The following is a 23,064-nucleotide window of genomic DNA, read 5'->3' on the forward strand; positions in this document are numbered from 1 at the left end:
ATTTCGGGAGGCACCAGTCATTCATGCCTATGATTAAGAAATTTTTACCAGCTGTTTAAAGAAAACCTCATCTACCTCATCCTCCTGATCTGGTGGTCTACAGCAGACACCCACCACTACATCACCCTTGTTGCTCTCCCCTCTGACCTTAACCCGGAGACTTTCAACAGGCCTATTTCCAGTTTAATTCTGGAGCTCTGAGCAATCATACAGCAATTTTTTCATGCCTATGATTAAGAAATTTTTACCAGCTGTTTAAAGAAAACCTCATCTACCTCATCCTCCTGATCTGGTGGTCTACAGCAGACACCCACCACTACATCACCCTTGTTGCTCTCCCCTCTGACCTTAACCCGGAGACTTTCAACAGGCCTATTTCCAGTTTAATTCTGGAGCTCTGAGCAATCATACAGCAATTTTACATAAAGCACAACCCTTCCTACTCTTGTCCCCTGCCTGTTCTTCCTGAAAAGTTTATACTCATCCATGACAATATCTCAGTCACGCAAGCTGTCCTACCAAGTCTCTATTATTCCAATCACATTGTCCTTGCATGACTCTGTGAGGACTTCCAAATCTTCTGCTTGTTTCCTGGGCTTTATGCATTTGTATACAGATGGCTGAAGTAAGAAAGCCCTACTTTCTCAAGAAGAATACTTCCCTGGTTCCCTCCTCCTGCTTGTGCTTCCTCCAGGTCACTCACTTCCCCACTTATCTTGTCCTTCACCTGAACAGCTGTGACTTGCCACTAGAAGTTTGGTCAGCAGGGGCAGGACTAGGAGCTAATGGCAGGACTGACTCACTGCTCCTGGTGGGCAGAGTGAGTGCTGCAGCCTTGGAGCAACAGGCAGCCATGGTGCCTCCTGCCGCCACTTGGACTGGCTCTGCTCCCACCAGGCAGAGAGAGCCAGTCTGAGCGGCAGTAGTAGGGCAGTGCCTCCTGCCATTATTCAGACTGACTCTGCTCCCACCAAGCACAGCAAACTGGTCCGAGCAGCAGCAGAGAGAGGGAGGGGGAATGGGTTCTCCCACCCAGAGCCATCCCTTGGGGGGAGTGAATCGGGGTGACCGCCCCAGGCCCCGCATTTTGAGGGGCCCCACAGACAGTGCTGTACAGAGCCCGCTAAGGGTGCCACCATTCTGTATGGCTGCCGCATGCCTCAGGCTTCACGCCGTGCACCACCCTCCCCACCCCACACACAGGCCCCAGACAGGCTGATATGCCTCAGGCCCTGCACACACCTAGGGACAGCTCCGCTCCCACCACTTGCTCGAACCAGCTTACTTTGTCCAGCCAGAGCAGGGCCAGTTCAAGCAGTTGTGGGAGGCACCATAGCTGCTTGGAGCTTTGGAGATGCGGCTCTCACCCTGCCTAATGTGGTCACAGGGTGGGGTGCCATGCCCAGCAGTCTGGTGTCCCCACTCACCATGATTCAGGAAGGGCAACTGCATCCTGGGATGCTGGAGGACTTCAACTTGAGTGCAATAGCTGTGAAGAGTGGCCACACGTCAATGGAACAGGAGCAAAATTAGGTGGATTAGGGATAACCTTGCCCTAAAGTGGCATAACTTTAAACCAAATAATAAGTGCTTTAAGCCACTTAAAAGGTATTAATGCACAACCAAACCAGGGGTTAAGAGCTCTAAATGCCACCTGAAAGTATCATGTAACAAGGTCCTAAGTCTCTTCCTTGATTTAGTCAGTTTAGACACTAGCAACACATATGAGTAGTTCAAATTGTTTCTTCTGATCTAAATAAGTGTGGATTGACTATATTTAATTTTATCTGCAGCTCTCTTGCCCTCTCCTTCTACAACTGCTAGGTCTTTCTGGAACACTTCAGAGTCTTTTCTCATCTTGATTAAATTATTTTGTGCTATTCAGACATTTTTCTGCCTCACCATTTATCCCCTTTTCCACACCACTAGGTGCATGATTGATGCTCAGTGCACTCAGTAATTAATTAAATCTGGTCTGGAATTTCCCAATTATTTTTTTTTTCTGTTAGAAAATGCTGTTTAGTTGCAATCAAGCTTTTCATAGGAAACGGTTGATTTCAACAAATTTTTTACAGGATTTTTTTTTTATTTTGAACTTGTTGAGTCATTTTGTTTCAACACTATTATAAGAAAAAAATAGTGGTATTCGACTTCAAAATGACTTTTCATTTTGAAACTTAAGCTAATTCTAGTGACTTCCATTTAAAAGTGGTCAAAATCAAAATGAAACTTTTCAAAACTATCTAAATGAAACATTTGGATTTGCCTATACCAGCAGTTCTGGGGTTGATCACAAGTGGAGGGGCTGGGGGATAGCATTTACAAGTGGGTTCAGGAATCCAGGAGCTCAGAACAAGGCATGGTAGGTTACCAGCCAATATATAGGGTCACTTGCCTGGCAACCTGGCTTCTTTTTTTCATTTTCAGCATGTGAAAATTTTCTCAATTTCAAATTTTTCAATATTTTGAACAATTTCCATGAGATGGAAATATCCCTTCCTGGTTAGCTGTACTATTAAACTCTTTTGTTGAAAAGGATGTCAGTAATGAAAGTATGGCCCAGGCTAACAGAGCACCAGTCAGGGCTTGAGTGATACAGAACAGTTCACTGCTGCTGGTGTCCTGGGTGACCTAAGACAAGTCATTTTGTGTCCATTTTTAGACATTTAGTCATGTTAAGATTCAGGTTTCCAGAAATGCCTAGACCGTTAATTCTAACTAAAGCCAATGGGAGCTGGGTACTTAAGCACCTTTGAAATTCTGACCCCATATTCTTGCTATGCTTCAGATCACCATCAGTATAAAGAAGCCATTCCCTTGGAACCAGAGGTGTTGGGAGAAAAAATACATCAGCTATTTTAGGGGTCTCCAATGTTATGATACTTGACATCATAAAAGTATCCTAGAGAATAAAATAATTTACTCTTTGTTTCTTAAGAGATGGCTGTGCTTTAACTCTCATCTTCCTTATTCCTTATTTCCTTTTGGAATAAGAGACTTTGCTGAGGGCCTCTAAAAGTCCAAGTAAATTCTATTTTCTAATGCTCCTTCACCTGATACTTTAGAACTCCCTCAGGCAAAATAGATTGGAGCATCAGAAATTTGTGCTTGAAAACAAAAGGTGCTTGCCCTTACTTCATTATCATGTTCATCTTAGCTGTTTTCTAATTCCATCTGTCTCATTATAAGTTCACTTGGTACCCTAGGAAGGATCAGCATCCTGATTCTAGGATCAGCCATCACCCTTTTAAAGAGAGGTGCAACTTTTGATGCTTTCCAATTCATAGCTGATTTTAATGAGAAATGGTATAGTTTTGCTAGCAGTTCGGCTGCTTCTCGCCTAAATCTTTTCAAAATTCAGCTGGTCCTGGGAACTTTCTACAACCTCATGATGAATTTGTTTCATCACCTCTTTTAAAAGAATATTCTCTTAAAATGCCCATCTTTGTTAAGATGAAGCAGTAGATTTCACTGATACTTCCCTGACATTGCAGAGAAGACTGCCATAAAGATGTTTAGTTTCTCTGAAGCATCTTTACCTAGGTCCATTTGTATCCCATCTCCATCCCCCACCCCATTCCCCAGTATTAAGCCAACATACCAACTCTTTCTTCCTATTTCTATTATATTTAAGAACTTCTCATTGTTTGTGTTCTGGTCCTTAACTATTTGATCACCAAATTCTCTTTTAAACCTAATAATCATTTTGCCCACCGTCCTTTGTGGTACTTTCTATGAGCTTTATTTATACTTCTCTGACTAAAACCTAGCTCTTTTCAGCATTTACCATCAATACATCTTCAGGTGTTTTACAAAGGAGGTCACCACCACTAGTCACATTTCACAGAAGAAGAAGCTGAAGCAGAAAGAAAAGGAGTGATTTGCCCATGACTCCCAGCAGGACACTGGCAGGGCCAGGGGTAGAACCCAGATCTTACCTCCAGGATTCAAATCCAACCATTTACCCATATTTAATTTGTCATGTGTTTCTTGTTTACTGGCATTAATACTTCATGTGAATCTAAGATAAGATCTTTAGGAAGACTTTATGCCAATTTTAAATTTTGTTTTACATTTTGTACCTTTTTTCTTGGTTCCTTAACTAGATGTCTCCTGTTAAAAAAAAAAGAATCCCCTTTCTAACTGACAGTTTAATAGTGTTGTTGTGTAGTACAACCCCATGAGAATGGCACACTTCAATATAATAGGGTAACTTTTGTTCAGTAGTTCAGACACTATTACTTGGAGCAACTCCTATTTCACTCCCACTTAGAGTATCCTCCTTCTTGGTATACTCCAAAAACAGCCGCTCCAAGAGTTCAGCATTTGGGGTGACAAGACATTGTATCTTCATTTGATCAAATGTCACATTAGGATATTGTGATAGTGGTCACTAAAAACTACCCACTGCTACTGTGGTAGCAGATTTTGGTGATTTCTGATTACTATCCCCGTTTCAATGAACGTGATTAAAAGCCCATTCTGATTTGGAGTTTGTGTACATACAGATTCTAATGCATCCTCCTGTCCACTTAGAAATTCCAGTTCAGTTGAATCTATGGAAACTTCTGGGTCTACTGTTATTCTTGCATCTCAACAGAACAATTCAGATAATGTCTGTATGAATGGAAGCATCTCTGTCTGTCATTTCTGTTTCCTGTCTAAAGTACAAAACAGGCTTATACTATTTTTCAGACATCACAAAATAGCACTTTTGAGGGGTCTGGATTACTCCATGCTCATTTAACAACAGTGCAATCTAACCTCAGCCCTGTAAATGAGTCAGGATACAGGGGTGTCAGGAGTGTTGATTTCTGTTGCAGGCTCTACCAATGATTGTGGAAGTGACTGAATAAATCACTTAGGCCCACTAATTCTGGGCACCCAAACTAAGCCGCTTTGGGTGGAATCGTCGACATGTAAAGTCAATAGAAACATTTATCTGGACTTTAGTAGGACCTGGATTTCACTACTCATGCCTGATTTTCAGAGATCCTCCAAGCTGAAATGAATAGAAGTAGAGAGTACATAACCCCTTTGCAAATAAATGCCTTAACTTCCTCAAGATGGCAACCCAGTACCTAAAGGAGCCAAAATGAATGGATGCTTCTGAATATTTTGACTTTGATCTCTCTTCTGTGCCTGTCTCTTCAACTTTAAAATGGGTCAATTTTACTTCTAACCTATATTACAGAGGTAATCTAATGATAAGTGAATTAAAGTTTGCAAGATCCTTAAGTAAATAATACTATATTCATACAGACTACTGTTATAGATAATTTATACTGAAACATTTTCACCACTGTCTTATTCTATTGTTGAATCAACAGCAAACCACCAGATGAATCAGGTTGCAGGTCCTGAAAAGAACAAAAAATCATTCTTCAGTACAGTCTCATCTAGTGCGCAGATGAATTCGATTATCCTGCCTGCCCAGGCACAGAAGAATGCATAAAAATGGGGGGAAAAAATCAACAATGTTTCAATTAAACTCTGTCCTGTCATTAAAAATGACACTTTTGTTTTTGAGATTGGCTGCCTTTCTGAGGGAGTTTATGTGGCCTTTTTTCAAGTCTTTAACATGACAGGTCCTATTGGGAGTGACGAATAGATTATTGGAAAATGCATCTGCACTTTTATCTATTAAGTGTAAGGAAGAGAGCTGTAAATCTGGTGCTATGTTGCTCTTGGAACTAGCATCCACTAACACCAATTTGCACTTCAAAGCCATACCACAGAAATTAAATTATAATCTGGTGATAAACTTTAAGCACAGAGAAAACAGGTGGCATGAACAAAATGTAAAATCAGTAGCAAGATCTTAAATATGTTCAAAAACAGAAAAATCCAATGTTTCCACTGAAATGGCATTTCCCAACAGGAAGCTTCTTGCTGGGAATTGTTGTTTCAGTGGAAACACTGAATTTTTTTTGCCCTTCCCTTCCCTCCCCACCACCTCCACCCCCCACTGCAAAAAAGTACATTCATTTTATCAAATTTTTGTTTTAAAAATATTGGAAAACAAATTCTGAAAATGTCAAAATCCCCAGGCTTTACAAATCTGAATTGAAAAATATTTCTTTTTCATTTTCAAACAACCTCTTATTTCACATTATATTTTATTTTACATAAAAAGATAAAAAATAAAGAGTTCACTCACTTGCTACACAACAAAAAGAAATTGGAAATTTGCTTCAGAAAAAAAAATCAAAATTTTGGCTTTTCATTTCAATTTGGAATGGCAGTGTTCTTTGAAATCTCAACTTTTTTGCAATATGAAAAATAAGGTTTAAGTATTATTCATCAGGAACTAGTGTCCTACCATGCTAAGCTGTACAAACAAATAGCAAGCAGCAATTCTCTATGCTACAGATCTTGCATTCTAAGTACACCAGGCAGACAAAAGGAATGTTATTAGTTTGATTGTGAAGATGAGGAATTGAGGCACAGAAAAAGTAAAGGAATCATGCACCAGAAGTCCTCAGCAGAACAAAGGCGTGAGCCCTTAATCCATAAAGACTAACTCTCCATAAACCTCTCTCACATAACCATCTTTCCACTCTTCCTGCTTTTTAAAATGCAGGCTATCAAAAATTCTCTTCAAGGGCTAAATCCTGTTCCCAAATGAAATCAGTAACAATAGTCTCATTATCCTTAATGAGACAAGGATTTGGCCCTAAATTAACAGCTCTGAGAAAAACACTGACCTATGCTAGTGACCAGATAAAAATATTATCAAAAGCTCTTTTAAAAAATACAAACAGAAAAGAAGCTTCTTTCTTTTCCCCAGTGATTACATATTCCAGGCTTCACAATACTTTCCCTCGCTCTGTTGATATTTATGAAAGTTCAATACATGATAAAAGAAGTTATTACACTAGTGTTAGGCCCACTAACTTCATTGGAAATTTTCAGTATGAAAGGATGCCTGGAAATTTTATTAGGCATTGCCCTAAAACAGGGGTGGGCAATTATTTTGGGCAGAGGGCCGCTTACTGAGTTTTGGCAAGCCATCCAGGGCCACATAACAGGCAGCCCAGGACAGATAAATATTAATTTTCTAAATTTTTAAGGGGCCCTGCAGACTGGATAGAATGGCCTGGTGAGCTGCATCTGGCCCCCAGGCTGCATTTTGCCCACCCCTACTCTAAAATGTTCCTTCCTTCCTCCTTTCCTCTTTTATTTTCACATTATATTTTCAATTTGACACAAAAGGTATTTAGCTGTCTCAGATCATCATCAAAAATGGGTCATAAAAGGCAGGTCAAATAAGGTGCTCTCACTAAAAGATAAATAGCCCTTTCCTAGCTGCTTTGGCATCAATCCCAGAGGGAATATCAGGGTTGAAGAGAGCTGAACACTATGTGTTATTTAAACTTTTTCTGTTTTCAGCATGACCAGAATAAAAAAAAGCTAAACTTAAAAAAAAACAACAGTGATTCAGTTATGATAGGAGACCAGTCAAGATACAACAGAGCGAGGCAGTATTTGCTCTAGCTAGCCTTGGGACTTGGAAAAAAAAGAGTTTGCTCCATGACAGTTATATACTTTATCCATTTCATGTCAATTATATATCCTGTCTAGCTAGTTATACTTCACACACCATACCACAATATCTCAGCTCCTTGCTAACTCAGTAGATTTTCCCTTTCTCTAATTTGTATTTAAAAACCTTCTTTTAGGGCCAATAAAAATTAACAGGCCAGGTCCTCAGCTAATGTAAATATCTTTGTTCATGTTCTCAGCCATAAAGACTGACAGAAGCTGAGGAAAACATTGGTTTTGTGAGATATTTCTTATGCTCTATGCTCTCCTTCCTAATTAACTCATGCACATTCCAGGGGATGTTTTGGGATACCATCTTTTTTTCTGATAGTAGCTGTTTGACAGCCTAACTTAGGGACTTTGTAGGCTGATTCCTAGGAACACATTTTAAAATATCTGCTATCATCTTGTAAGGGATAAGGTCAGTCCAAGTTTGGACTCTGAAGTACATACATAGACATCCCAATACCTAAAATCTATATGCCTTAGCATATGTAAAGAGGTAGCCACCTGCAAAGGACAATTCAGAAATTCTGGAGCACATGGAGATGGCCCATGGGAAACAAGCACGGATGTGTCTGAACTTCTGGCCTTCCCCAGGTCTTAGACACTCGACTCAGGCTGAGCACTAGGTGCCTCTGCTTGCTTGTGACCTACTACTCCTCTTCCTGCTTTGAATGTAGGTGCCCTAGGGGAAGTACCCACTTTTTACCCAGTGAGTAAGTGGTTAGAACACTCACCTAGGAAGTAGGAGACCCAAGTTTTAGGCCCTCTTCAGCCTGGTAGATTTTAAACCCACATCTCCTTCTTCCTAAAAGAGCGCCCTAAACAACATGCTTTAGGCTAGGTGAAGGTCCTCTCCACCTATTCTGTTCAATGAGGGGCACCAAGCGGCCAAGAGTTATGAGGTCAGAGAAAGAACAGGAAACAGGGAGTGCAAGTCTGTAGCATAGTGGTTATGGCACTCCTAAAAGGAGCCGTGGGTGTTCAGTTCTTGCCCCCAGGATACTTAAGAGGGTCCTTGATTTAAAAAACTGAACTTGCCTTGGCAGCAGGACTGGGGATCTGCTTCCAGACATCTATTTCAGAACACTAGCACCAGGGAGAGGAGGAAGGAATTTCACCACCCCACACCAACTGTGGGCACAAACAAATGTATTTGGGTACAGAATTGATCAGAGCTATAACAAGCACATGATCTGGCCACAGATTTATAAATAAAAACAGCAAATTAGCTGTTTCAGAAGCAAATAGGATGAGCACTACCAGTCAGTAGGGTTTACTTTATATGTCTTGCTCATTCATCTGTGGTCAAATTTTCTCAAGCCATCAGCCTGGGCCTTCCTCTGCTGCTTTTGGTGTTAAAGGCAACAGGAGCAGGAAGGTCAATATGGATGCTTTTGAGCCCCACCCTTGGATTTTGAAGCCCCCATCCTCAGCTCTGAAAGCCTCATCAGCTTGGAGGAAGAACCTTCTTGTGGTCAAACTGTAGGAGATGGGCCTAGCTGACTCCTAGCTGTGCCCCAGGTTCCTGTTTGCTCTTGGACAAGTAGTCTTGGGAAGGAGGATTCTAGCCCCTATTGATTTAAAGATGCCTTGTGAACAAGATTCGACCTCTAACTCCTACCACCATCCCACAAGGCATCATAATCAGTTTTGAATACTTTCAGCCAGGTTCCATTGTACGAAATTCTCAGTTCAGCTATCTACCCCCAATGTTGCTCTTAGCATCAGGAGTGATAAATAATTGCAGTAATTTAACAAAACCTTTGGCAAAACTCAGGCATATAAATAGTAGCCACAGCATGACAGGATGAATAAGACATGAAGTAGACTAGAGATTCATGAGAGAAAGTTATCCTATAAATTTAGGCACTGCAGAAGAAAAGAAACAGTCTGGTGTGGACCAGTTAGTTAGCTAATGTACTTCACTGAAGATCTCAGGATAAATAGGGATTGCTTTTCTCACAGCCATTTCTCTAATTTGGTAAGTTAATTCCATTTTAATATAAACCTGGTAAAATATTTGGGAATACTGAATGTGAGACAGATTCATATTGTTTTAGTCGTATAGGCTTGGATCTGTGGAGAAATAGCTATTTGGTCCAATATTTTATAGTAAAAATACCAGATCCACCTTCAGAAATAAATAAATAGCCCGGAATTTGCTAACACTGGAGTAACTTGTTTAGCTAGGTACATTTTCCTTGCTTACTCTACATTCCATTTAGACAAGTCTTGAATGAATTATGTCTGGTGTCCTGACTCTCGTTGCGAGGCCATGACAGATAATTTAACATGATTGCCAGTCAGTGATTTCCTCCTCCCCCGCTTCCTGAAATGACATTTTTCAAGGGGACTGTGCTCTGAGCTTTGTTCTTCTCCCTCAGTCTAAAGTACAGGCAGGCTCCCATATTTGGCTTCATGGGGTTGTTTCTAAGATCATCATAGATGACCAAGACGACTCTCCTGCCTGGTCCACTGTGCAGCAGTAGATGCTTGCAGAGAGTCAGAGCAAAACATATATAAACGGCAGCTCTTCTCCTAGCAAAGCTTCTCTCTTCCTCTGCACGGGTGTAAGGGATTAAATGAGTTGAAAGTCTATAGTATCCAGTTTATTAGTACCACTATTATGGACAAAATCAAAGTCCAGTGCTTGTAGCACTGCCTCTGCAGCAACCTAGAGAGGGGATGTAATGGAAAGATAGTCTTGAGCACTCCTGGCAAGGTAAATGACAAGGCTCCTATGCTTAAACATCCCTAGTGAGAACAAAACAAAATCTGCTTTTGATGCTTTGTTTCATGCTTCCTATTGCTAACAGAGCAGGATAGGGTTTGTGTCAGATCCCACTTAAATGAAATGTTCTTATTTGGCTTCTTTGCTAAGCCAGTCAATGGTCTCATCCAGTCACTTCGAGGCACTGCTAATGCAAACTGACTCTCCAAGCAGCTGCAGTCAGGGACTGCCTGTGGATTTGTCAATCTGCCCCCGGTGCTGGAGTGGAGAGCCAAACGGAGGTGTCAATTTCAGCGCCACTTTGTCCTCTCAAAGTGATAGCGACCAAGCTGAAGTCAGCAAGCCGGAGCAGAGAAAATGCATCTGCAGGTAATTAGTAACAATCAGGGTCTGCTCTGAAACTGCTGACTACAGCAGTAATGAGCTGGGCACATGTCATTGGCTTGCAAATGGAGAACGCGCTTATGAACCGTGGCAGCGAGCAGTAAGAGAAGGGATTTTTTTTTAACTTAATATTTAATGTGGCATAAAAACGATGGAGAGAAATCGAGTGGTTCTCTAATCAGATGTTTAGCTGGCAGTCCATAACACAAGGGGGCTGGCGGATGAAGTGGAACTGGGAACTGTCATCAGAATTTCCCTGTGCCATAACGAAGACCTATTTTCAAAGGCGTGTGCTAGTGTAAGTGCCAATGTTGAAGCAGTTCTTTTTGTTCAAATGACATCATGACTGATTTAATCTACCCGTCTGCTAGGAAATGTGTACTGTACATTTCACATCCACAATTACCCTGAGGATCTCATTTCTCAGTGTTGTCCAAAACATGGCCTTGAAATAAAAACAATGAAAAATTGTGATCATAATTCACTTATCCTCTCACTTCTCAGCCTGTTTTGCATTAAACTGTTTTATGAGATGGCTTAAAGACTCAAAACTCACCATATGAACTAGACTTAGGTCAGTTTGCAAATGGAAGGCCAGCACTGTCTCCAGACTTTCTCATAAAAACTGCTGAAGCTTGAACTGCAGATTTTAGCCTATCAAAAGAACCAGATTAGTTTTCTTGGCCACAATAAAACCCATTTCTCAAAGTCTTGTGACTATATATTTCAAGATCTTCATCCTGGAATACGAGGCTTTTAAGCCCTCTGCACATTAATAGCCTACTGTAGGCTGAAACATGAAGCATTAAAGTATTCACTGATTTGCTTTACATGAAAGATTCCCTGTATAAATGATTTCAACCAAAGACTTCGTCTGGGGTTTACAGTTCACTTGTCAATTTTTGTAAATATAAAACAGTCCCTGGGTCTCTCAGCAATGAAGATGTTATATCAAACATGTGTATCATTTAGTGACTTATGTTGGAACACCAAGTGAAGAGCGACAGCTATCTTCAAAAGTTCATAGGTTTACTCCACCTGAGCACCAAAGGTTTTGAACACTTTGCTGAACTTCATCCAAGTTATCCCAAACTCTTGGGCCTGCAAAACTGAGCTGGAAGTACAAGAACAAGCCCTCTTACAATATTTCACTTGCAGTAGGTCTTTGATTATTCTTAGGTTGGAAATAACACAAGACAAGGTGGATGGTGGATGGTTTATGGTGGCAATCCTGTATCCCTGGGACTGTACTCATTCAAATGCCAATGAAGACAGGCTTTGCTGATGCTGATTTCAAGAACATTAAAAAAGAAATTGGTTCTATTAGAGTAAATCTGTACTATGGATAGCAGGACAGGTCAGACACTAAACTCAAAGGCAAAGTCCTGCTAAATAATTATATGCCTAAAAACCCTATGTTGTTCTTATTCACTCTCTCCCTCTGCACTTTCCCTTCCCCATCTCTTTGCATCTCAGATTAATGAAAGAATTTTTGTAGAACCAGTTCAGTAATATGAGACCACCTACAGAGTTGGGAGAGCACAAAAAACCCTTTCTCCTCCTACCACCTCTACCAAGTCTATAGTTTGTCCATAGAAGATAACACCAAACAAATCATGCTTCGAGCATCAGAGCTACAACAGTACTATAGCACCACTACAGGATTTCTTTCAACTTTGTTATTCAGTGATGTTAGATCATTTGAACCCTGTGTTCTAATCATTAGATCAATTCATCATAGTCATTAAGATTACATATAACTTCATTTCTAAAAAAATCACATTTAGTCCTAACTTAAAACAAAACAAGCAAAGCATTCTTTCTTTTTCCCTTGTGGTCAAAAATAATTTAGCATAGTGCATCAAAAATTAGAACGGTAAATAAAAAAGAATGATCAATGTCTTATTAGTATCATTTGAAGGAATGGTGGCTGCTATGCTTTGCAGGCCTAAACATGCATTTGTTTTTTCAGACAAAGCTTTCATTGAAGTAAATAGGAGTTTTTCCTGGGTCCTTCCCTTGTAAGCAGCCTATTAACAAAACTCTTACTAGCATATCTTGAGAACATCATCTGGGAAAATATAATCCAATTAATAAATTTAGTGAGCTGCATCTTAAGTTTACAGTCACTCCTCACAGCCTAGTCATTTTAGTTGCTCATCTCTGGACTGCTATTTTTACTAGATGACTTTAGATTAAATTAGGTGACAAGAACTGAACATGATATTCCAGGCCAAAGAGATCCCACTGATTTCTATAATGAGATTATAGTGTCCTCATTCTCATTCCACATGCATGTTAATAGCTCGTTTTCTTGTCTGTCCACCATTGCCCATTGAAAAGAGGTTCTCTCACAGTTGTCCACAGTGATGTTCAAGACATTTTCCATGAGTTTAATTTAAAGCTCAGCAATATGTCTAAGTAGATCAGTTCACTCTCTCAATAAGCATTTGTTATCACTGAATTTCATCATACATGCTTGTCCAACCATTTAATTATCTCCCTCCAGAATTCCATACAATCTTCCCTATTCTTGACTAACCTACATCACTTTGTCTCATCTATACGTTCTGCCACACCAGAGTTCACGCTCTTCTCCAGGTTATTAATAAATATGGGAAATAACACTGAAACCAGCACAACACTTTTCAGCAGCCCTCTGTAGCCTTCTGCCAAGAAGAAAATTGACCATTTATATCTACACTTTCTTTTCTCTCTAAGCTACTTTCTAATTCAAAATATAATTTATTTTAAATTCTGCAACAACTTAATTACCTTGCTAACCTCTTGTTAGGGACATTTTCAAATATTTTGAAAGTCAAGATAACTTACGTTAGATGGTTCTCTCTTACCCTTATGTGTCCCCATTTCCCCTCCTGACACAGCATTGGTTTTGGTGAGATAGGTTTAAAAATTAGGTGAGCCCACAACTGCACCTGATCTAAGCACTTACTAAAGTCAATGGGACAACTCTCATTGCCTTCAATGGCAATTAGACTTGTCTGATATGCCAGGGTGATTCCTGCCTCAGCAACCACATGCCTCAGAGGAAGACACATGAAGTGCAATGGTGAACAACTTGGTCATAACCTGTTTGAAGGGAACATTTCTCCCTAACTCAGGTCAGCTATGTTTTGTCTTCCACCCAAAAGCTGGGAAATATACCCCATTTCACATTCCTTCTATGTATTTATCCTCTTAATGTAGATTTATCTCTCTCTCTCCAGATAGATATCCATATACTATGAAGTATAAATATGATTTTCATTATTATCCATCTAATATGGATAATATTATCCATATAATCCATAAAATAATATAAATATATTTGAATCTTCCAAAATCTTGGCAAGCATTCCAGAGGTTGCTTATACATCATGCAATAATAATGAACTAGGCTTTCAAAATGGTTCACTTATGATGCACAACCACCCCGCTCTCAATACAAGATGGCAGCACTCTAAAAATATTTTTAAATTCCCTTTAGCCGCTAAATCAAATTCTGAAACCTATACTGGGTGAAAAGGAGGAAAAGCTAGGGCTTAAATCTGAGCCATCACTAGGCTGATGTTAAACAAAATATGCAAGGGTAGGTAAAAAGCCATACTCAAGTTCAAAGAGTCCTTGTCCTTAATATTACCCAAGTCTTTAGGGAATCTGTTTTGTGATTCAGTGGTGCTATCTTCAGCCTAATTCTGAGAGCTGCTACCTGAATCAGACAATCAGACTATTTTCAACATTATCAAAATCTAGCAGTGGCCAACTGTCCTTGACCCTTATATATGACTCTGATTGTTACAGAAATACAGTAGAATTTTCACTGCTATAATTAATTATGGTGCCATTTAAAAGATGATCCCTAGAGAAAGCCTATGATTCCAAAAATGACCCAAAGCAACTGTAACTGGAAGAACCAAATTCACTCATAATTCAATCCCATTTGAAATATCAGCAGTTTTCAGTCTGGCCACATATTCAAAAATGACAAACCCCACTGCAGAGACAAGGTCTTAATTTTTTTTGGCATGCTGGTATGTAGCATTAAGAAATGGAGATATAAAATGGTACACCGCTCTGTTGACTCTGAGGGAGTTGTACATTATATGAGCATCTAGCCTGGACCTGCTATGTACAAACACCAACTCCAAAACTGTGCATCAACAAGTCATTCTACTATTTCCCCCAATATGCCATCATACACACTCTTTTGCAGGGTCCATCAGTCTCTTCATATTTCTTACCTGTCACAATAGGATATGATTGTGGTCCTGGAACACTGGCCCCTATATCTGCTGAAGTTGGGCTTGTTATATTGGCTTTCATATCATCTAACCCACCAGCTAATGATGCCATGGCTGAGTATTCTGTTGTCTAGAAAAGAAAAAAAAGAGACACCTCAGCAACAACCATTGGATAGTCAACAGACTTTACTTGATACATGTAGTAAAATGAAATAATATTCAGGGCAAAATGAAGCCCTAAGTCTTTTGTATTGTCAAATTAACCTCATTAAAAACTCAGCACGTTTAAACTGTATTGCTAAATATGTAATTGAGACCACAAATTAAATAGGATTAATCTTTGCCACTGCTGCTTGGGTAAACACGAAAAATTGGTTTCTTGACTGAAAAGATGCCAGATTGTTATGTTTAAGCAACAGTTGCCCACTATAGACCAAGTTGGATGACTATAGCTGTTGAAAATAGACACTTCACCTAGTAATAGCTCGTGGTAATAAAATCAAAACATCATTACAACCTTATCATCTTTCGTGAGAAACACACCTGAAGAAGAGATAAAGATCAAAATGTCACCAAGTAACCATTAGTGAACACAACAGTTTCTTGCAGGTCACATTGCATGGAATGGAGTCAGCATCCAACACTTCTCTCAAACCATTTCCAGTCCCAAAGTTATTTCAAAGTAAGCAAAGATGGAACATCACCTGGGTATATTAGAGATCCACTGGTATCTCCGGGAAGATTGTGAAATACATTGTCCATGACTTGTGTAAATCAACATATCTCTAACTAAAGTTAAACTGATTAAAATGATCTTCAAGGTCAATAAAAGTATGATGATTTACACCAACTGAGGCTCCAACCCTGCATTTGGAAAGAACTCCATTTTGTGGCAGAAAGTTTATCTATATTTTCCTCCTCCCGCACTTTCTATTATCAGAGCCATTTACACAAAACTATAAACTTTGTTCTTTAGAGTTCATCTTCTCCTACTGCTATCTTCAGTCAAAGTTATAATCCCCTTTTTGTAAGATTATAATCATGTCTGTACCAATCAGAAGATTATGACTTCAAGTGAAGAATAAGCAGAAGGAACAGATAAACTTTAAAAATGTAAGGCTGTTTCCACTGCATTACTGCAGCTAGTGTCACTGCTCTGCAAACTGGAATAACACAGCGATGAATTGGGTCCTATGTTTTTCACCACTTATAGCTGTTACTACTATTTGCAAAGGAAGAGAGAAATACAGGAAATCTCTTAAGTGATTATATGATTGTGCCCATATATGACATTCTTAAACTTTTTCCAGGAGGCATCAGAATGTTTCAATGCATGTTTTGTAGCTTTGTTTGCAGTTTGACATAAATATCAGTGCGTGCTTATGTTTGTGGCTCTGAAGCACTATGGCTGGTTAAATGAACAGGGATGAGAATGATGCTGCTAATCTACTAACAGCAGGTTCCCACAGTTAAAAACAAGCCCCTCTTGAAGAATAGGTTTCAGATACAATCTATGAAAGGCACCAGTATCACCTGTCATCTTGATGGGTCTTCCATAGGAAATGCTTGCAAGAGGGTATACCAAATAGTCTTTGCCAAGGTTGTAAGTGCTGCCCATGTGAGCATGCTACCATGGCAGAGGATTGGCCATGCAACATTCTCTGAACTCAAGACTTTTCAACTAGGGGAGCAAGCTCAGACAGAGTCCAAGTCTCCTATTCCCCAGCTTGACTCAGATCTCTCATTTTCCCCAGTCTTCAAAAGCCTGCCCTTAGCCTTGACTCCAAAACTATCCCAGCTTTCACACATCTTCCTTGCACACAAATCTGCCCATCACTGCTGCTTCAACAATACATATTGTATATAACACAGCTTCAACTCCACCTCATTGCAAGCCTCATCTTCTCTAGCCTTGACTATTACCACCCTCGAGCATTCTTCAGATACTCCCAAACAATACTACAGACTTTCTTCTGGTGTTGCAAGGTTTAGTGCAGCAAGATATAGCTTCATCTGCTGGTTCCTTGCTTATTTCATGATCCTGTTAAAAATTGCTATCATTTTTAAAGAAAACCTGCATTGTCCTGCGCAATACACATGTGCTCCTCTCTTGTTTTCCTGTCTGTTCACTTCAGCCATCCAACACTGGTTCTCTCTACCCCTGCAACCCTCATCTCTGCTCTTACTGTAAGAACCCTATTTCACACAGGTCCTGCAATTTGGAACAGTACCCATGAGTTGCACCTTCTCTTTGACTCTCATTTTACAAAGCCTTCTGTATCTCTTATCCTCACACTCCCTATGCTATTTTTGCTTGTATTTATCTTTGCAGTTGTGCTATTTAACTATAAACTCTTGGGGATACCAGTTATCTGAAAAAGCATGTAAAATAGAGTGGTGTCATTGCCCTTTAAAGATTCACTGCATCTTTAAAAGTTAATTTGCAGAAATAATAGAAATAGGAGACTGTAGAAGCCATTTAATACAAGGAAAACCTGCCTTCTTGCACTGACCCTGGAACACTGTGCCTTAGCGTAGCCTGAAAACCTGTAGAAACTACACAACACATTAAAGTACATAGATCTGAACTGGTCAGCAGTGAGAAAATCTCTTCAGAACCTCCTAATGAAAAGAAGTCATAATCTTCACTGACAGCTAGCTTAAAGGCAGTCCTAACATGGCTTAATGGTTACCAGAACACCATGATAGGGATAATTAGCCTAACAGTAACCCTGTACAAGATGTTACAGTTTGAACCTGCCTGATGTAAAATGTCAGTCTGTGCTAACAGGCTAAGCCAAATTTAGACCTTGTGTAAATGGGTGCCTTTCTGCTGATCCACTTACAGGAACTCAGATTTGGCCAGCTCTCTGCAGGTGAGAAGCATCAAAGGATGCAGCTGCATGGGTGCCACTGCTACTGCCACTGCAGCATCAGCTATGAAGCTGACTCTCAGCAAAATGGAAGTTTTATGGATTCAGGAGCTGCCTGCAAGGGTTGAATATTGTTACTTCCTCCTACCTACTCTATGTCTGGACATCTTTAGAACTTCTTGTCATTTCATTTCAGAACAAGGAATATCAGTATTAGACCTCACATTTTAGCTATCACTATAATTAGGGCAAATTAAAGCCAAAATAAGACAAAAAAGGCCTTTCAGATTTGCAGAAATACTTCTAGGAATGGATTCCACTACCCTTGTGTAAGAGTTCCATACTGCTAAGCATAATTGCTTAGTATTTTGCATAAAGTCTGCTGGTTGCCTTGGAAAGCCCACACTCCTTCCCTATATTTCTGGGAAGATGCACCCACAGTGCCAATGTTAGTCTCTACAAACACAGCACAGAGCACTTACTTAGGCTTATCTCAGCAAATGAACTACAATCTTCCAAAGCAGCTGATTTAGCCTGAATCTTGCAACACTTTCTGCTGGTTGGAATAATTAAAATTATGAAGAGTTTTCAGAAAAGATTGACAGAAACATCCAGATTCTCAGCTCTACCCAAGCTGAACACAAAATGCCTGGGTAAGGAAAGGAGGCAAAGGTGGCTTTGTGTTGCTTTTGCCCCTACCATATTCTAGAGCAGTCTAGCCCACCATAAGTGAGAGCTGCCTCCAATCTGTCCCAAACTATCCATCTGGTTAGGACCTCATGGAGCTCATTCGGCCATGCCCTTTTCCAGGGAAATGCCCTTGATACATGCCAGAGTGGGAGCGGGGTAATATAGAGGCAAATATAGAGCTATATACCACATTGAGGACCCCCCTTTGGGACATCCTCTGGGGTTAGGGCTGCCAACTCTGCAGGCAGAGCAAGCACAAAAGGACTGAACTGAAACCTACAGCGACATCGCCCATACAGGTGTTCATTGATATTCCAGGGAACTCACTCAGCAAAAGGAATGGGACAAGGCCTCAGCTGTGTGAAGCACAGTTGCCTCAGTCAATAAAGCAAAGTCCTCTACACATGGTCAGTAACAAATTTGGCTGCTACTCAGTAGCCTTTTTTCACACATCTCTTCCTTAAAGCAATGTGTTTATGTGAGACAGAAAAGAATGCTAATGACTACATGTGTTTTTCCCCAGCACCAAAGCTGTTAGCAAGTCCTAGCAACACCCTAGCTCTCTTGAATTTGCCCACTATTGTGGGTTAAAGTTCCTATGTCTGTTGCTAGTGTACTCAATATGAGCATACATCACAGGCACTGGTGCTGGGCCAACACAGCAGTGATTAAATGAACAATGGCATCCTGGGCCAGATTTAGCTTGGCATGTATTACTGTCCATGCTGCTTTGATTTTCCTGCAAAAAGCAGCATGCACTGAGAGAGGAGGTGCAGTTTAACAAGCCAATTTATCATTTGAAGCCAGCATTTGCCCCTATTAGAAGCTGAGAACCTTGAGTACAGAGAGGAGAAAAGATCCTCTGTATCATAAAACCAACAAAATGTCCAGTCTTACAACCTCTTCATGGCCCTGAAAACCCCCATACATTAGGCTCTGGGCAGATAATATATTTGCTATCACACTACTATATGCCCAGCACTTCATAAACAAGTAAAGATGAAGAGGTCTCTGCCCTGTGTAGCTTCATACAGGTACAAGAATATAAACACCAAAAACAGTAGGCAAGGCTAACGACCCTGATTATTCCAAGTTGTTTCCTAAATAAATTATTAGCTTCTCAGCTGTAAAGTTGGTAGCACTGGATTTAAATTGTTCTAGACCTGCACCTGCTTCTCTCTGAGTATGATGATTGATGTGAGGCCCTATTCTCTCTTGGTCTTGCTCCAGAAGAGCACCTCATTCCCATTCCTCCCACCAGGACATCAAGAAGAGCATACCTGGGAAACTCAATGAACTGGCAACTCTTGGAATAGCCTTTCCTCTCCCCTCTTCCTTCTGCCTCCCAGATCTTGTAATTTCATCTCCAGTGAGCTTAATCAACAAGGATCATTCATAAGAAATTGCTGTAGAAACTTATTTATATTCTATAAGGGCCAGATTCTATTCCACCTTATAGTTGTATAAGTGGACTTTGGTACCTAACTGCAATTCTATTCCAGACTGTTTGAGTCCATGAAGAAATATGAATACCAAAGGTGGGTGGATCCTCCTCCTAGTTGTTGCTTTTTTGTGACTCAGTCTTAAGGGTCATATGATAGTGTTACACAAGTAGATGCATTAATGGACTTTCAGAAATTTGATCAACGGGGAATAGAATTACACTTAGGTACCTAAGTCCACTTAGATGCTTAATAGATAGACACCCTTTTGTCCTGGTTTGTGGTCCAAGATTTTCACTTCTTTGACTTTTCCTAACTGCAACACAGTAGAGTGGTCTTTGGAATGGCCAGGGAAAGAAAACACCCAAATCTACCTGGGTACAACCAAAGTACCCGTAAGTCATCAGGAAACCCGACCTGCTTGATACCAGAAAAAGCATGAGTCGGGTGTTTGGTACCCTAAGAAATTACCTGAAAAATGACTGCCTGGGGTTGCACCAAGTATTGTCTCATCAGCATGGAGCACCACTGCCATAGCATGAAGGAGAAAAAAAACACAGAAATGTAAGAAGGAGGATATATAAAAGGAGAGCAGTGAGAAGGAAAAAATAAAGATTCTGAACAATTATGCAGGGTTTCTCTTCCTTTCTCTCTGTCTGTTTTGAACCTCTCTCCCCCAACCCATCTAAGGTCAGGAAGATGGGATATGGTATGTGCTGCAGACTGACTGACAGCAGCAAACAGCTGCTGCCTCTATCCCTCACACACAAGCACTTTGCCTCAGCAGAGGTAGCCAGGGAGGCATGGCCCACACTGTGAACAGAAAAGAGGCAATGCCTCACCTACTCTGAAGAAACAGATGGAGCCCTCACACCACTGCCTTTGTCTGCCTCCTTCTCTCAGGTTTATAATGGGCATATTTTCTACATTCCTTATTTTCTCTTAAAAACAGTGAGACACTAAACACTGGGCACTAACAGACATGCAGTTCCCTGTTCTAACTCACAGCACTGCACAGAAAGTGCCATGAGTTAGAGCAGCCTCCCCACCCCCCACCCCCCAACAGTCATTCACTGTTGGGTTGGGGTATGAGGGATGAAGCTCGACTTTAGAGCAAATGCAAGAGGAGCTGTCTGTCTGCAGCTTCTCTCCCCTAACCTCACCCTGCCCTCCCAGCTAATGTACTATGTGAAAAATGGGAAGGAGGAGAGGGGAGGGGAGGGGAGGCAGTTCTGGGTTGGTGTTTGCCCAGCCTAAGCTGAGTGGGGGCACATAGATTGGAGCCTCCCCAAGGTGGGGGACTCCAATCCACACCCCCACTCCAGTTTAGGCTGGGCAAACACCAACCCTGAGTTCCCGTCCCCCTCCTTTCTCTTCCTCCCTTTCTGCAGACACCACCAAGGACAGGGCTGGGCTGTATCAGCCCAACCTGGTCGTGGACAAGGACAGACAGAAATTAATGAAGGCAATCTGCTTTGGAGCACTTTCATGTGAACCCTTATTATGTGAGGGTTAATTTGTCATGTGATCAGGCACTTTTAAAGCCTTCTGCATACATCCACTTCTGTCCGGGCACAGCCATAGCACTTTCAAGGGGCCAACTGCACGACAAATGTCACTTCTGTCAGTACCCACTGTCTGTGCTAAATAGGATCTTCCTGTTGGTAACAACCTCAGCAGTGGCCCCAAAGAGATGTTCTGAGTATGCACAAGAAGTGACACAACAGTAGTTTGCATTTATACAGCACAGCATTTTATCTGGGAACAATGATGCACTTTGTAAGCATGAGTTAAATCTCACTAAACTGCTCCAAGGAAACTTTTAACCCAGCAATTATGTAGAAAGGGAAACTGGGGTACAGACTGCCACATTTGCTGTTGGTCTAGGTATGTTATTTCCATTGGCAACAATGGAGTGGAACCTGTTTATGCCTATGGCTGTTTGGTTTCAAAATATTTGAGCTGTTTTCCCATAATCATTCATGTTAGGAGCAGAGGCTGAAATGGAAATCATGTTCCTGCCTCCTGTCCCCTGTGATATGCACTAGACTCCACAACCAGAGGGAAAAAAACCTGCAAGCACAAACCATCTCTGCCAATGATGCTCCTGATGCTTTAAACCATTTTGCCACACTGTAAGGGTTAAACTCTGGGGTGATGGAAATTGCCATGGCTTCACTGAAATCAACAGAGCCACACTGATTCACACCAAGTGAGACCTGGCTCTCAGTCTCTTCTGCAGTCTGTGATAGGTCAAGAAGTCACTCTATATCATGAGAGGTATCTCACCAAGATACTGGGATCAAGCTGGAAAAGAAGGCACAGAAGCTGAATGGTAAAGACTCCAACAGTTTGGTTTTAAGAACATCACTCCAGAGTCTGATGTCTTCATGGGATGGAAGTGTGACCTCGATTCTGGCCTTCATGACACTGGCCAAACAGGATTGTCAACAGCCTAAACTTCCATTAACTGTTATTCTCTGACACTGGAGACTGAGGGCAGATAAGTTCAATTCCCTTTCACTGCTCTAAGGCTTTTTCTGCATTTCTTCCCCATGGACGAGACGGAACCCAAATTAATGGTGGTATACACCTCACTGTCACTGCTACATTCCTGTGACACCTAGTCAGTTCAAAATTGGCATGATATATTAACCCAAACACCTGCATGATTCTCACAGAGGGTGGAGAGGCTATCATTTGTCTTTCCAAATTTGAACTTGGCAGATACGGGAATACTGAAATAAGCTTTTACTGTCTGGACTCATTTCATTGGACTTGGTGTCAAAGCCTCCTGTTTGATCCCACTGCCTTGAGCTCAGTGAGGATTTTTCTGCTCCTATCTGCCATTCCCAATACATTCTGAACATCATTGGAATTCCAAGAGAAGCTGCTGATGGACATGTTAAGTGATGCTCAAAACTTGCTGGTATGGTCAGCTCCAGCACTGCACTATTCCTATGCAGTGAAGTGATTCGCTTTTTGAGTCCAAACTCTACTTGCTTCCCCCCTTGGACTGTGACACCTTATTTCCCTTCTGCATGTACCTTGACAGCAATCTCCAGACTTCAGAATCAGATTCCCTCAATTATTGATCTGTCCTTCCTCCCATTAGACAGGAAAGAAAAAGCCTGTACTTCCACTGTCTTCCG

At 40.9% G+C, this 23,064-nt stretch overlaps 1 protein-coding gene across 1 annotated transcript in view; it reads right to left on the reverse strand.

Moving 5' to 3' along the window:
- The window catches only part of PAX5 (paired box 5), a 279,650-nt gene that overhangs the window by 122,401 nt on the left and 134,185 nt on the right, over positions 1-23,064 (reverse strand). Inside the window, 1 exon segment of the mRNA XM_006021451.1 lies at positions 14,908-15,037. Within this exon segment, the coding sequence (XP_006021513.1) occupies positions 14,908-15,037 (130 nt within the window).

This window comes from Alligator sinensis, unplaced genomic scaffold (assembly GCF_000455745.1).
Source record: "Alligator sinensis unplaced genomic scaffold, ASM45574v1 scaffold434_1, whole genome shotgun sequence".
Taxonomy (NCBI): domain Eukaryota; kingdom Metazoa; phylum Chordata; order Crocodylia; family Alligatoridae; genus Alligator; species Alligator sinensis.